General features: G+C 32.9%; 1 protein-coding gene across 1 annotated transcript in view; it reads right to left on the bottom strand.

The window, feature by feature from the left end:
* The window catches only part of EHHADH (enoyl-CoA hydratase and 3-hydroxyacyl CoA dehydrogenase), a 48,322-nt gene that overhangs the window by 20,517 nt on the left and 13,444 nt on the right, over positions 1 to 14,361 (bottom strand). Inside the window, exons 3-4 of the mRNA XM_011382181.1 lie at positions 6,277 to 6,449; positions 2,705 to 2,816 (exon numbers count right to left, since the gene is read on the bottom strand). Coding sequence (XP_011380483.1) covers positions 2,705 to 2,816; positions 6,277 to 6,449 — 285 coding nt within the window. The remainder of the gene's footprint in view (positions 1 to 2,704; positions 2,817 to 6,276; positions 6,450 to 14,361) is intronic.

The following is a 14,361-nucleotide window of genomic DNA, read 5'->3' as shown; positions in this document are numbered from 1 at the left end:
CCAATTCTAGTTCACTTACTTTTGTTAAGAAGCCAGATTTCTTCTTGATGTCCCCCAAGATATTCTTGCCTTTCAGACTTAATATTGAAAAGAGCCACAAGATTCCTCAATGTTCGCCCACATGCTTTAATTTCTGTAAATCTTAGAATTTAAAGGCTCATTTCACACTATAGTTGACCCTTAACAACATGGGTTTGAACTGCGTGGGTCCACTTATATATGAATTTTTTTTTCAATAAATATGTACAGTACTGTAAATGCATTTTCTCTTATTTTCTTTTCTCTAGTGTACTTTATTGTAAGAAAACTGTATACAATAGATTTTTGGTACAAAATATGTGTTACTCGACTGTTTACATTATTGGTAAGGCTTTGGTCAACAGTAGGCTATTAGTAGTTAAGTTTGGGGGGAGTCAAGTTATACATGGATGTTTGACTGTGTGGAAGTGGGTGCCCCTAACCCGGATGTTGTTCAAAGGTCAACTGTATTATGATTTCCCCCTATATCTTATGCTTCTCTGCTTCCTTTCTATTTTGTCTTTTGCAGAATAAACTGTCTCCTGAGCTTTGAATTTCTGTAGTAAGTTCAATTGTAGGCATCCTCTTATACATCCTACATTAGATACTTAAAATAGTTTATATTCTTAAATTATAACAATTTATAATTTAATTTATTGGTGACAAGAAATGTAATATTTTTATTTTTTCTAACTCCCCTTTATTACAGGAGAAGCAATTTGGTTTATGTATACAGTTTTGTATTGTGGTTTCTATGTCAAAACATATGAATTTCAATTAACAGTTCTCAAACTTTTTAGTCTTAGGATCCCTTTGCATTCTTAAAAATTATGGAGGACCCCAAAGAGCTTTTGTTTATGTGGGCTATTTCTATCAATATTTACTGTATTAGAAATTAAAACTGAGAACTTTAAAAATGTTTCTTTATTAAATCACTTTAAAACAACATGATAAACCAATTACATGTTAACATAAATAAATTTTAATGCAAAATAACTATATGTTCAAATTTTAAAAAATTTAGTGAGAAGAGTGTCATTATTTTATATTTTTGCAAATTTCTTCATGTTAGGATGAATAGAAGACAGTTGGATTCTCATATCTGCTTCTGCATTCAATTTGTTCTGATAGCACATGTCATAAAATAACCTCTGGAAAATTCCACTGTATACTTGTGAGAGAATGAGACTGGAAAAGGCAATTAATGTCCTATTATTATGAAAATAGTTCTGACTTCATAGTGGTCTTAGGCATACCCAGCAATCCTTGAATCACACTATAAGAACTCCTGATTTAGATGATCATTTTAAAGATTATTTAGAATCTTAGTATATGAATGTTCCGTGCATTTAAGATTTATTTGTGGCTGGAGTGATTTTAGTTATTATGAAAGTAGCCTTTTGTTGCATTTTGTTTTTATCCTTTGGAAGCTTGCGAGATTGTTTCCTACAAATTTAAAATCTTTAACAAAATACATCAGGGCACCGGGAGCTCATTAGTTTTCCCAGTAAAATGATGTGTTTCCTAAAATACAGTCTCTGATTCTAGTTCCTAACTGAAGAGTTTCTTCTATTTTTTCCTTTTTTACTTCTCACCTCTTTGCTTCATACTTTGGGAGGCTCTTATTATTCATAGCAGAGACCTCTATTATATACCTTCTATGTTAGCTGCCTTCATTTACACTTTACCTTTTTGTTAAGTTCTTCTGAATTCTATAAATGTATTTCTGTCCTCCATTTTGCTGATTCAGTTGTCTGTTATCTATTGCATTTTCTTTTTATTGCTTCAAAAATAAATAATTTTGGCTAATGTTTTAATTTTAAACAAGGTGTTTTTATTTAATAAATAAACATTTTTCTTTTCTAATTTAGAATAATGTGAATTTTCTAAAAGTTTTGTTTTCTTTAACCTGTTTCAGCAGACTCACATTTATATTCAAAGTCTAGAGTTTGGGGGCATCCCTTTCCCATGAATGATCATAAGGAATTTTATTAGGGCAGCTCTAAGAGAACAGAGCAGAGGCTCTCTGTGCTGTTCAGTGAACAAGGAGGACGGGCCCTAGAAGGTAAAAGTAGCCAGAAGGGCAGGGCACTTGTCACCTGACTGAACACAGTACATCAGGAAATGAACTGCAATGTGCTCAAGTATATCTTTTGTGGTTACTGCTAAAGATTCAGTTGTTTTCAGGTGACACTTTAAGGGAACTGTGTAGAAGCAGTAGTTGATGCTATTATCTCTTCACTTTCCATAAAATCTATAAAATCTTATAGATTTTAGAAGAGCAGAAAATGTTAGCTATTTTCTTATTAATTTAATCCAAATCTATTTACTTATTAATTTTCTATAGAAACAGTTATGGGAATAATAATATAAAGCTGAAACTTATGAAGTTATTACCATGTCTAGGACACCACTGTCCATGAGTAGACACTTGAACTATAATAAAACCCTAAATGTGATTAGCATTTTGTATACACTTTCATTTAGAAGGCACTCTTCATGGTAACATTTGAGCTCTCAGGGAAGGTACTCTTTCTATTTTACAGAGGAGAATGTTGACAGTCAAAGAAATTAAAGTATGCTCTTAAAATCACACAAGTAGGAAATGGTCAAACCAGGATTTTTCTAATTCCTAGTCCAGTTCCTCACATTGATCTAGATAGTTGTTAGCAGGGTTTGTACTGACCTGAGGTAATTAAGTCAAGTGCAGCAGGAACTCCAATCAGTCTGGGGAGAAGCTGGGTTCCTCCTGCACCAGGAAGAAGTCCTATTGTGACTTCTGGTAAGCCAATTCGAGCCTATCAAAGTTTGAGGACATGAGGGTCATTAGAATGAGATGTGATGCAGAGTCAAGGCAAGCAATCCCTGAGATGTGCCAAACTCTCAAAAACATTGTTTCAGAGAGTTCAGCAAGAATTTCCATAGGACAAATTAGTGCACACCCTCTCATTTAATTAACAGTATAGAAAGAGCTGTGCTGTCCCCAATTCTTTATGTTGAAACACATCCCTAGCTTCTTAAACATTTTTTTCCTGACTCTATTATGACTTGTCTCAGTCAACAAAAATAAGAGCCTCCACAAACAGCTCTCTCGAGCCCTGAAAGCTGGGCATCCAGGAAAGTAAAAAGACAACCCAAGAATGGGAGAAAATATTTGTTAATTGTGTATCTAGAATATATAAAGAAATTTTACTACTCCATAATAAAAAGACAAATAATCTAATTAAAAGTGTGTGAAGGATAGATGCTTCTCCAAAGAAGAAATACAAATGGTCAATAAGCACACGAAAAGATGCTCAATATCATTAGCCATCAGGAAAATTCAAATCAAAACCACAAGAGACTACTTCACACCCACTAGGATGGCTATAATAAAAAAAGATAGACAATAACAAGCATTAGAGATGATGTAAAGAATACAAATCTTCATACATTGCTGGTGAGAATATAAAAATTGGAAAATAATTTGGCAGTTCCTCAAAGGTTAAACATAGAGTTACCATATGACCCAGCAGAAATAAAAATATGCCCACAAAAAATATTTTATACAACTTTTCATAGCATCATTGTTCCTAAAAGCCAAGAAATTAGAAAAAACACAAATGTCTATCAGCTGATGAATGAATAAACAACATATGGTATATCCATATAGGGGAATTTTATTCAGCCACAGAAAAAAATGAAGTACTGATACATGCTACAACATCCATGAATCTTGAAAACATGCTAAGTGAAGGAAGCCAGTCATGGCAACATATTGTATAATTCCATTTATATGAAATGTATGGAATAGAGAGATTCATAGAGACAGAAAGCAGATTAGTGGTTGCCTAGTAGAGGAAAGAGATGGAAGATTACTCCTAAAGGATAAGAAGTTTCTCTTTAAGGTGATAAAATGTTCTAAAATCAACCGTGGTAATAATTGCATAACCTTGTGAATATACTAATATATCATTGGATCGTACACTTGAAATGAGTGAATTGTATAGTATGTGAATTATATCTCAATAAAGCTGTTCCCAAAGAAAGAAAAAGAAAAAAAAAGAAAGTCAGGCATCAGCCTAAATGCAGACAAGAGGGTGAGCGTGAGTCCTTTATCACAGCGCCCTCCCTTCCCCCAGCCATTTAAAAGTGGCCAAAGTTCTATTAGTCATTTTACAGGTACAAGGATAGGAGGAGGAGGATAGGAGGAGGAGGATATTTAAATACAGACTGCAACTTACCCAGATTATGATGCCCAGAGCTCCAAAATACCTGGAATATTTGAGCCTCTCTCACATGAGGTTTTCCTAACAGTCAATCACCATTTTTTTTCCTCCACCAATTAATTTCACCCCGACTTGTTTATTATTGCTCATAACTTAGATCTGCACCCGGCATGCGAAGGTCATGGTAGAAGAAACAGAAAAAGGAGTACTTCAAATATGTCTTTATTTATAAGCTTTTATAAAAATTAGAACAACATAGAGAAGTAGTTAAATAAATTATGATATATCTATATAATGACAATTTAGCCATTTAAAATGATATTTTAAAATAATATTTACAATAAGATTAACAGCAAATTTCTCAACAGAAATCATGGAGGCCAGAAGGCAGTGGGATGACATATTCAAAGTACTGAAAGACGAAAAAGCTGTGAAACAAGAATTCTACAATTGGCAAAGCTAGCTTTTGAAAATGAAGGCAAATTAAGATATTCACAGATATAGAGAAATTGAATTTGTTGCTAGCAGATCTGCCCTGTAAGAAATCCTTTAGGCTGAAATGAAAAGATACTAGACAGTAACTCAAATTCACATACAGGAATAAAGAACAGTGGTAAAAGGCAACTCCATAGGTAAATATAAAAGATAGTATTAATATAATTTTTTGTTTATAATTCTTCTTTTATCTGATTTAAAAGACCATTACATAAAGTAATAATTATAAATCTATGTAGATGGGCACACAATGTATAATGACATAATTTGTGACAATAACAGCATAAAGGGAGTGAGAACAGAACTGTATGAGAGCCAAAATTTGTATACTATTGAAATTAAGTTGGCATTAATGTGAACTAGATTGTTATAAATTAAGACATTAATTGTAATATCCAGCAAAACTACCATTAAGAAAATAACTAAAAAAAAATATATATATATATATAAAGAAACAACAAGAGAATTAAAAGAGTACTAGAAAATATCTGTTTAGTTACAAATGAAACCATTAATAGAAGAACCGAGAAACAAAAAAGACATGACATAAAAAACAAATAGCAAAATGGCAGAAGTCAGTCCTTTCTTATCTAATGTAAATGAATAGAACTCTTGTAACAGGCAGATTGGCAGAATGTATAAAGAATAATTAATAGTAGGTTAAATATGACATTAGCATAAAATATAGAATATAAACAAAATACAATAAAATTCCAAATGTAGTTTTTAAAACAAAAATTACAAAAGAAAAAATACTGTAAAAAATATTACATAGGAAATGGACCAGAAGAAATAAAATCAAATGTTAATAGTGCTTATTTCTGAACAGTGAGTTTATAGTGATTTTAGTTTACATCTTTATACTTTCCTGTATATTCTAGTCTATTACAATGAAGACTATTATCTTTATCATTAGAAAACTATAATACTTACAAAAATGTTACCATTATAAGACTGGTATCACAGACCTCATTCTACATAGTAGACCAAATTAAATCTATTTCCAGAAACAAATGGATTTACTTTTATGCTGTTTTCCAATAGGAATGTATCTTCTTAGGTACTGATAATTATGAGACCACAAAACTGAAATCTTAAGAAATAGGAAATGAAAATTTAAATAAGTATGCATACTCAGGAGCAACAGTCGGAATATTTAATACCTCTTATTGCATAAACATGGCTCAGTGAAATCTGACATGAGCCACAGTACTGGAGCAGAGTCCTAGGGGCCCTCCACTGACCCAGGAGCTCCCTTTTAGTTGGTGGATCATGGGGAGGTCCAAGGGCTAGGGTTAGGAGAAGCAAAGAGACAGTCGGGGGCTCAGGGTAGCAGCTATTTACCAACCAGCATGCATGTATTTCAACATTTTAACAACCAGTACCACTGAACTGGTATATAATAGCTGAGCACCAGTGCTAGAAGTACCTAAGAATTGTCAACCAGTAAGCTTCCCATTTAAAAATGATCACCTCTGATGCTTATAACTACATGTTAAACTTGCCCTAAAGAAAAACCCACACACCAAATCCCATAAGGAGCTTCAGCTGTTACCTCTGCATGGGCAATCCGATAGTGACAGCCCAGGGCCAACTCTAGTCCCCCTCCTAACGCCATGCCTTGGATAGCTGCCACAATGAGCTTCTCATTTCTCTGCATTTCATCTATTATATGTGCCAATGTGAAGCTAGAATGAGTAAGATCGCGGAAGCCATGGATATCAGCACCTACAGACACAAAGACAAGGAAAAGCGAGTTGAGAAATACATGGGCTTTATTATATAACGATAAGATACCAAATGAGTCTTAAAAAAACTCAGACCTCTTTGGACCCATGAAACACTTCATCCTTTGGGTGGAAACTCAGTAAAGGAACAAAGAGCCTGGAAAATGTAGATCGATCTGAAAGAAAATCCTCAAATCTTTTTAAGGAATCCTGTAATCTTTTAAAATCTGTCTTTCCATATACTAAATAACAATTCTACCTTCAGAACAATTAAAAATTCAGAGAGGGAGAGTAGAGATTTTCCTACAATGACCATTATTCTGAGATTGAGTCAGCCCCTTCCATTTTTTGCATGATACTGCTCATGAACACTGTTCATAGCAATTTTGAACTATATCTTTGTTAAGAGCATGAGTAATTACAATAGAAAAATCTCAGGGTAAAATGCATACATATTAGTGAGTTATTTGTTAATCAACCATCTTAGAATTATGTTTTTGCAATAGATTTTTTTGTGATCAATAACAATTTATTGCTTTTCTTAATTATAAAAATAACATGCATTGTAGAAATTTTGAAAAATATACGAAATTATAAAGAACCTAAAGATCACCCCAAATATCACCACACACATGTAACAATGTAATATTTGATGAATTCTTAGTTTTTCTCAAGGTATATGTATAAATGGCTTTGGGACCTTGAGCAAGTTATTTAACTTTTTTGTCTCAACACCTATTTAAATGACTGATGTGAGAATTAAATGAAAGTTTACTATAATGTATATGTATTTTAAGCAATATTGAAAGCATTCTGTAAAATCACTTTTCGTTTCCCTTTTTTTTCATATTATATGTAGTGAGTTTTCCCCTGTAACACTATATTCTTTGAAAATATTAAACTTGGTACAAGTTTAAAAAGTTAATTATTTTATGTTCAGTCTCTCTCTCTCCATATATATACATATATGTATATCTATATCTATCTATCTATTTAGGTAGATAGATAGATAGATAGATAGATTTGGTATATATAGATATATATTTTTTTGCTACCTGTTCCTCATCTAACACCAGCTGGGGAATTATGTTTTTTTCTCACCAAACCATCATCTTTTACACGCCAATCTATTTTTATTATTATTATTTTATTATTATTATTATTATTATTATTATTATTATTTAGATGCCTTTGGTTCTAGCAAACAAAATGAATTTCAATGTGAATCTTAGGCCTATCATTCCTGTAACTTTAGATGAAAATGGCTTTTCATGTAATAATAGCAATTAACATTTTTTGGATAAATACATCAAGCACAGTGCTAAGTTATCTCACGTAATTTTCTTAACGTATAGGTTAAGCAGTGTAACTATCCCCATTATACAGAAAAGGAAGTTAAAGCTTTGAGATGTTAAGTGACTAGCTCAGACATATGATAAACAACTGGTAAATTATGGATTTGAACTCAGGCAGTTTGACCACAGCCCACATTCTCAAGTGTTATACTACATTCTTCTACTTGCAGCATAACATTATTATTATTACTATCCCAACTGTACAGAAACCAAGCCACAGACAAGAGTATAGTGATTTCTCTTTTTAACTGTTTGTTTCTGGCATATAGAAATGCAATTAATTTTTGAATATTTATCTTATCCAGCAAAATTGTTGTATTTTTTTATTCTAATAATTTTCTGACATTTTTCCATAAGCACTATCCTATCATATTTTCTGGTTTTGTTTTGTTTTGGTTTTTAATACCTACAGCATCTGGTATTCCTAGGTGGTCCCCCATGCAAGTACTTATCAGGCTCAACTCTGCTTAGCTTCCAAGATCAGACGAGATTGGGCACATAGACGTGGATTAATAAAATTTGTTTCTTTCTATCCAATTGGTATATCTATTATTTCTTTTTCTAGCCTTACTGGGCTGGCCAGGGCCTGCAATACAATGTCAAATAAAATTGTAAATAGCAGCCAGCTTTGTCTGTTCCTTTCTCATAAGGAAAGATTTCAATTTATCATTTTGTTTAATGTTTGCTGCAGGTTTTTAAAAGTAGGTATTTTAACCTGATTAAGACATTTTCTTTCTATGCCTAGTTTACTAAGAATTTTTATCTTTAATGCATATCAAATGTTATCATATGCTTTTTCTGCATCTCTTGAAATAATCATGATTGTTTCTCCTTCAATCTTTTAATAAGATAAATTACATTGATCTTCTAATGTTTATCCAACCTGGTATTTCTGGGGTAAAAGTGATATATTACACTTTTATATACTGTTAGATTCAATTTTATAATATACTGCTTATGATTTTTATATCTGTATTTATGAATGAAATTGACCTGTAATTTTACTTTTCATACTGTCTTTGACAGGTGTTGGCAAGTATACTGGGTTGAATGATGTCTACTCATAACCTGTGAATGTGACCTTATTTGGAAATCGGATCTTTCCAAATGTATTCAAGTAAAAAGTTAAAGAGGATTAGGGTGGGTCTATACTCCATCAAGGAAATTTGGGCACAGTGGTGAAAGCCACTGGAAGACAGAAGTAAAGAGAGGAGTGAAGTGATTCAGCAAAAAGGCAAGGACAAAACAAGGATTCCTAGCAACCACAAAAAGCCATGAGAGGCAAGGAAGCATTCTTCCCCAGAGCCTTTGGAGGAAGAATGGTATTGTAGATTTTTTTATTATAAACTTTAGACCTCAGAACTTTGAGAGAATAAATTTATGTTGCTTAAGTCACCCAGTTTGTAGGCATTTGTTACAGCAGACTCTGGAAACTAATATAGGAACCGTTGCCGCTTTTATAGTCTCCAAAATATTTGTGTAAAATTAACGTGATATTTTCCTTGACTTTTCTGTAATAGCTTGCCAATGAAATCATCTGGGATTGAATATTACTTTGTGAGATTTTTGATTACTGATGCCATTTCTTTAATAGTTATAGAATTATTTGAGTTTTCCATTTCTTCTTGAGTCAATTTTGGTAGGCTGTCATCTTCTATTTGTTCATAATATCTTCATTACCTTTGTTAATCGCTACAGTATCTGCAGTGATAACCCTTTTGTCATTTCTTGTTTTTATTAATTATTATTTTTATTATGGCGACATTGATTACCAAATCCAATAAGTTTCAAATGTACAATTCAACAGTAAGTCATATATATATATATATATTGCATTGTGTGTTCACTACCCATAGTTAGATTTCTTTCCATCACCACATATTTGAACCTTTTACTCTTATCTATCCTCCCTAACCACTAGTCCACTGTCCATGTCCATGAATCTCTGTTTGCTTTTAAATTTATATCCTACATATAAGTGATATCATGTGGTTTTCAACTTTTTCTGTCTGGTTTATTTTACTTAGCATGATTATCTCAAGATCCATCCATGTTGTTGCAAATGGCAGTATTTCATCTCTTCTTATAGCTGAGTAATATTCCATTGTATATATTTACCACATCTTCTTTATCCTATCCTCTATCGTAGGGTACTTTGGTTGCTTCCATGTCCTGGCCACTGTGGATAATGCTGCTATGAACATTAGGGTGCATATATCTTTTTGGATATGGGTTTTCAAGTCTTTGGGGTAAATACCCAGTGGAGGGATTGCTAGATCATATGGTAGATCAATTCTTAGTTTTTTGAGAACCTCCAAACTGTTTTTCCATAGTGGTTGTACCCATTTGCAGTCCCATCAGCAGTGTATGAGGGTTTCTTTTTCTATACATCTTCTCTAACATTCATTATTACTTGTCCTGTTGATAACAGCCATTCTAACAGGTATGAGATGGTATCTCATTGTGGTTTGGATTTGCATTTCCCTAATAGCTAGCATAGTTGAGCATTTTTTCATATGTTTGTTGGCCATCTGTATGTCTTCTTGAGAGAAGTGTCTGTTCAGGTCTTCTGCCCATTTTTTAATTGGATTGTTTGGTTTTTGTTATTATTTAGTTGTGTGAGTTCTTTGTATATTTTGGATTTTAAGTCCTTATCAGAGGCATTGCTTGCAAATGTATTTTCCCATTTGGATGGTCGTCTCTGTCTTGTCGACAGTTTCTTTTGCTGTGCAGAAGCTTTTTAGTTTGATGTAGTCCCATTCATTTATTTTAGCTTTTACTTCCCTTGCTTTTGAGGTCAAATTCATAAAATCTTCTTTAAGTCCAAGGTCCATGAGTTTAGTGCCTATGTTTTCTTCTTTGCAATTTATTTTTTCCAGTCTTATATTCAGGTACTTAATCCATTTTGAGCTAATCTGGGTCTGTGGTGATAGACAACAGCCTAGTTTTATTCTTTTGCAGGTGGTTTTCCAGTTTTCCCAGCACCATTTACTGAAGAGGCTTTCCTTTCTTTATTGTATGTTTTTAGTTCCTTTATTGAAAATTATTTACTGTACAGAAACCAAGCCACAGACAAGAGTATAGTGATTTCTCTTTTTAACTGTTTGTTTCTGGCATATAGAAATGCAATTAATTTTTGAATATTTATCTTATCCAGCAAAATTGCTAAATTTTCTTATTCTAATAATTTTCTGACATTTTTCCATAAGCACTATCCTATCATATTTTCTGGTTTTGTTTTGTTTTGGTTTTTAATACCTACAGCATCTGGTATTCCTAGGTGGTCCCCCATGCAAGTACTTATCAGGCTCAACTCTGCTTAGCTTCCAAGATCAGACGAGATTGGGCACATAGACGTGGATTAATAAAATTTGTTTCTTTCTATCCAATTGGTATATCTATTCTTTCTTTTTCTAGCCTTACTGGGCTGGCCAGGGCCTGCAATACAATGTCAAATAAAATTGTAAATAGCAGCCAGCTTTGTCTGTTCCTTTCTCATAAGGAAAGATTTCAATTTATCATTTTGTTTAATGTTTGCTGCAGGTTTTTAAAAGTAGGTATTTTAACCTGATTAAGACATTTTCTTTCTATGCCTAGTTTACTAAGAATTTTTATCTTTAATGCATATCAAATGTTATCATATGCTTTTTCTGCATCTCTTGAAATAATCATGATTGTTTCTCCTTCAATCTTTTAATAAGATAAATTACATTGATCTTCTAATGTTTATCCAACCTGGTATTTCTGGGGTAAAAGTGATATATTACACTTTTATATACTGTTAGATTCAATTTTATAATATACTGCTTATGATTTTTATATCTGTATTTATGAATGAAATTGACCTGTAATTTTACTTTTCATACTGTCTTTGACAGGTGTTGGCAAGTATACTGGGTTGAATGATGTCTACTCATAACCTGTGAATGTGACCTTATTTGGAAATCGGATCTTTCCAAATGTATTCAAGTAAAAAGTTAAAGAGGATTAGGGTGGGTCTATACTCCATCAAGGAAATTTGGGCACAGTGGTGAAAGCCACTGGAAGACAGAAGTAAAGAGAGGAGTGAAGTGATTCAGCAAAAAGGCAAGGACAAAACAAGGATTCCTAGCAACCACAAAAAGCCATGAGAGGCAAGGAAGCATTCTTCCCCAGAGCCTTTGGAGGAAGAATGGTATTGTAGATTTTTTTATTATAAACTTTAGACCTCAGAACTTTGAGAGAATAAATTTATGTTGCTTAAGTCACCCAGTTTGTAGGCATTTGTTACAGCAGACTCTGGAAACTAATATAGGAACCGTTGCCGCTTTTATAGTCTCCAAAATATTTGTGTAAAATTAACGTGATATTTTCCTTGACTTTTCTGTAATAGCTTGCCAATGAAATCATCTGGGATTGAATATTACTTTGTGAGATTTTTGATTACTGATGCCATTTCTTTAATAGTTATAGAATTATTTGAGTTTTCCATTTCTTCTTGAGTCAATTTTGGTAGGCTGTCATCTTCTATTTGTTCATAATATCTTCATTACCTTTGTTAATCGCTACAGTATCTGCAGTGATAACCCTTTTGTCATTTCTTGTTTTTATTAATTATTATTTTTATTATGGCGACATTGATTACCAAATCCAATAAGTTTCAAATGTACAATTCAACAGTAAGTCATATATATATATATATATTGCATTGTGTGTTCACTACCCATAGTTAGATTTCTTTCCATCACCACATATTTGAACCTTTTACTCTTATCTATCCTCCCTAACCACTAGTCCACTGTCCATGTCCATGAATCTCTGTTTGCTTTTAAATTTATATCCTACATATAAGTGATATCATGTGGTTTTCAACTTTTTCTGTCTGGTTTATTTTACTTAGCATGATTATCTCAAGATCCATCCATGTTGTTGCAAATGGCAGTATTTCATCTCTTCTTATAGCTGAGTAATATTCCATTGTATATATTTACCACATCTTCTTTATCCTATCCTCTATCGTAGGGTACTTTGGTTGCTTCCATGTCCTGGCCACTGTGGATAATGCTGCTATGAACATTAGGGTGCATATATCTTTTTGGATATGGGTTTTCAAGTCTTTGGGGTAAATACCCAGTGGAGGGATTGCTAGATCATATGGTAGATCAATTCTTAGTTTTTTGAGAACCTCCAAACTGTTTTTCCATAGTGGTTGTACCCATTTGCAGTCCCATCAGCAGTGTATGAGGGTTTCTTTTTCTATACATCTTCTCTAACATTCATTATTACTTGTCCTGTTGATAACAGCCATTCTAACAGGTATGAGATGGTATCTCATTGTGGTTTGGATTTGCATTTCCCTAATAGCTAGCATAGTTGAGCATTTTTTCATATGTTTGTTGGCCATCTGTATGTCTTCTTGAGAGAAGTGTCTGTTCAGGTCTTCTGCCCATTTTTTAATTGGATTGTTTGGTTTTTGTTATTATTTAGTTGTGTGAGTTCTTTGTATATTTTGGATTTTAAGTCCTTATCGGAGGCATTGCTTGCAAATGTATTTTCCCATTTGGATGGTCGTCTCTGTCTTGTCGACAGTTTCTTTTGCTGTGCAGAAGCTTTTTAGTTTGATGTAGTCCCATTCATTTATTTTAGCTTTTACTTCCCTTGCTTTTGAGGTCAAATTCATAAAATCTTCTTTAAGTCCAAGGTCCATGAGTTTAGTGCCTATGTTTTCTTCTTTGCAATTTATTTTTTCCAGTCTTATATTCAGGTACTTAATCCATTTTGAGCTAATCTGGGTCTGTGGTGATAGACAACAGCCTAGTTTTATTCTTTTGCAGGTGGTTTTCCAGTTTTCCCAGCACCATTTACTGAAGAGGCTTTCCTTTCTTTATTGTATGTTTTTAGTTCCTTTATTGAAAATTATTTGCCCATATAAATGGGGGTTTACTTCTGGACTTTCAATTCTGTTCCGCTGGTCCATGTGTCTGTTTTTCTGCTGATACCATGCCGTTTTAATTACTGTTGCTTTGTAGTATAATTTTAAGCTGGGCAGAGTGATACCTCCAGTCTTGTTCTTTTTTCTCAGGATGGCTTTGGCAATTAGGGGGTCCTTTGTGCTTCCATACAAATTTGAGGATTTTTTTGTTCTATTCTTTAAAAAATGCTGATGGGATTTTAATGGGGATTGTATTAAATCTGTATAATGCTTTAGGTAATAAGGTCACTTTAACTATGTTTATTCTTCCAGTCTATGAACGGGGAATATCTTTCCATTTCATTGTGTCTTCTTCAATTCCTTTTAATAGAGTCTTATGGTTTTCATTATATAGGTCCCTCACATGCTTCACTGGGTTTATTCTTAGGTATTTTATTTTTTTTGTTGCAATTGCAAAAGGAATTGTTTTTTTCTTTTTTCATTTATTTTTCTGACAATTCATTATTATAGAAATGCTATGGATTTTTGAACACTGATTTTGTATCCTGAAACTTTACTGTATTTGTTTATCATTTCTAGCAGTGTTCTTGTGGAGTCTTTAGGGTTTTTCTATATAAAGAATCACGTCATCTGCAAATAGTGATAGT

This window comes from Pteropus vampyrus, unplaced genomic scaffold, assembly GCF_000151845.1.
Source record: "Pteropus vampyrus isolate Shadow unplaced genomic scaffold, Pvam_2.0 Scaffold14, whole genome shotgun sequence".
Lineage (NCBI taxonomy): Eukaryota > Metazoa > Chordata > Mammalia > Chiroptera > Pteropodidae > Pteropus > Pteropus vampyrus.
This window is presented reverse-complemented; position numbering and strand designations above follow the sequence as displayed.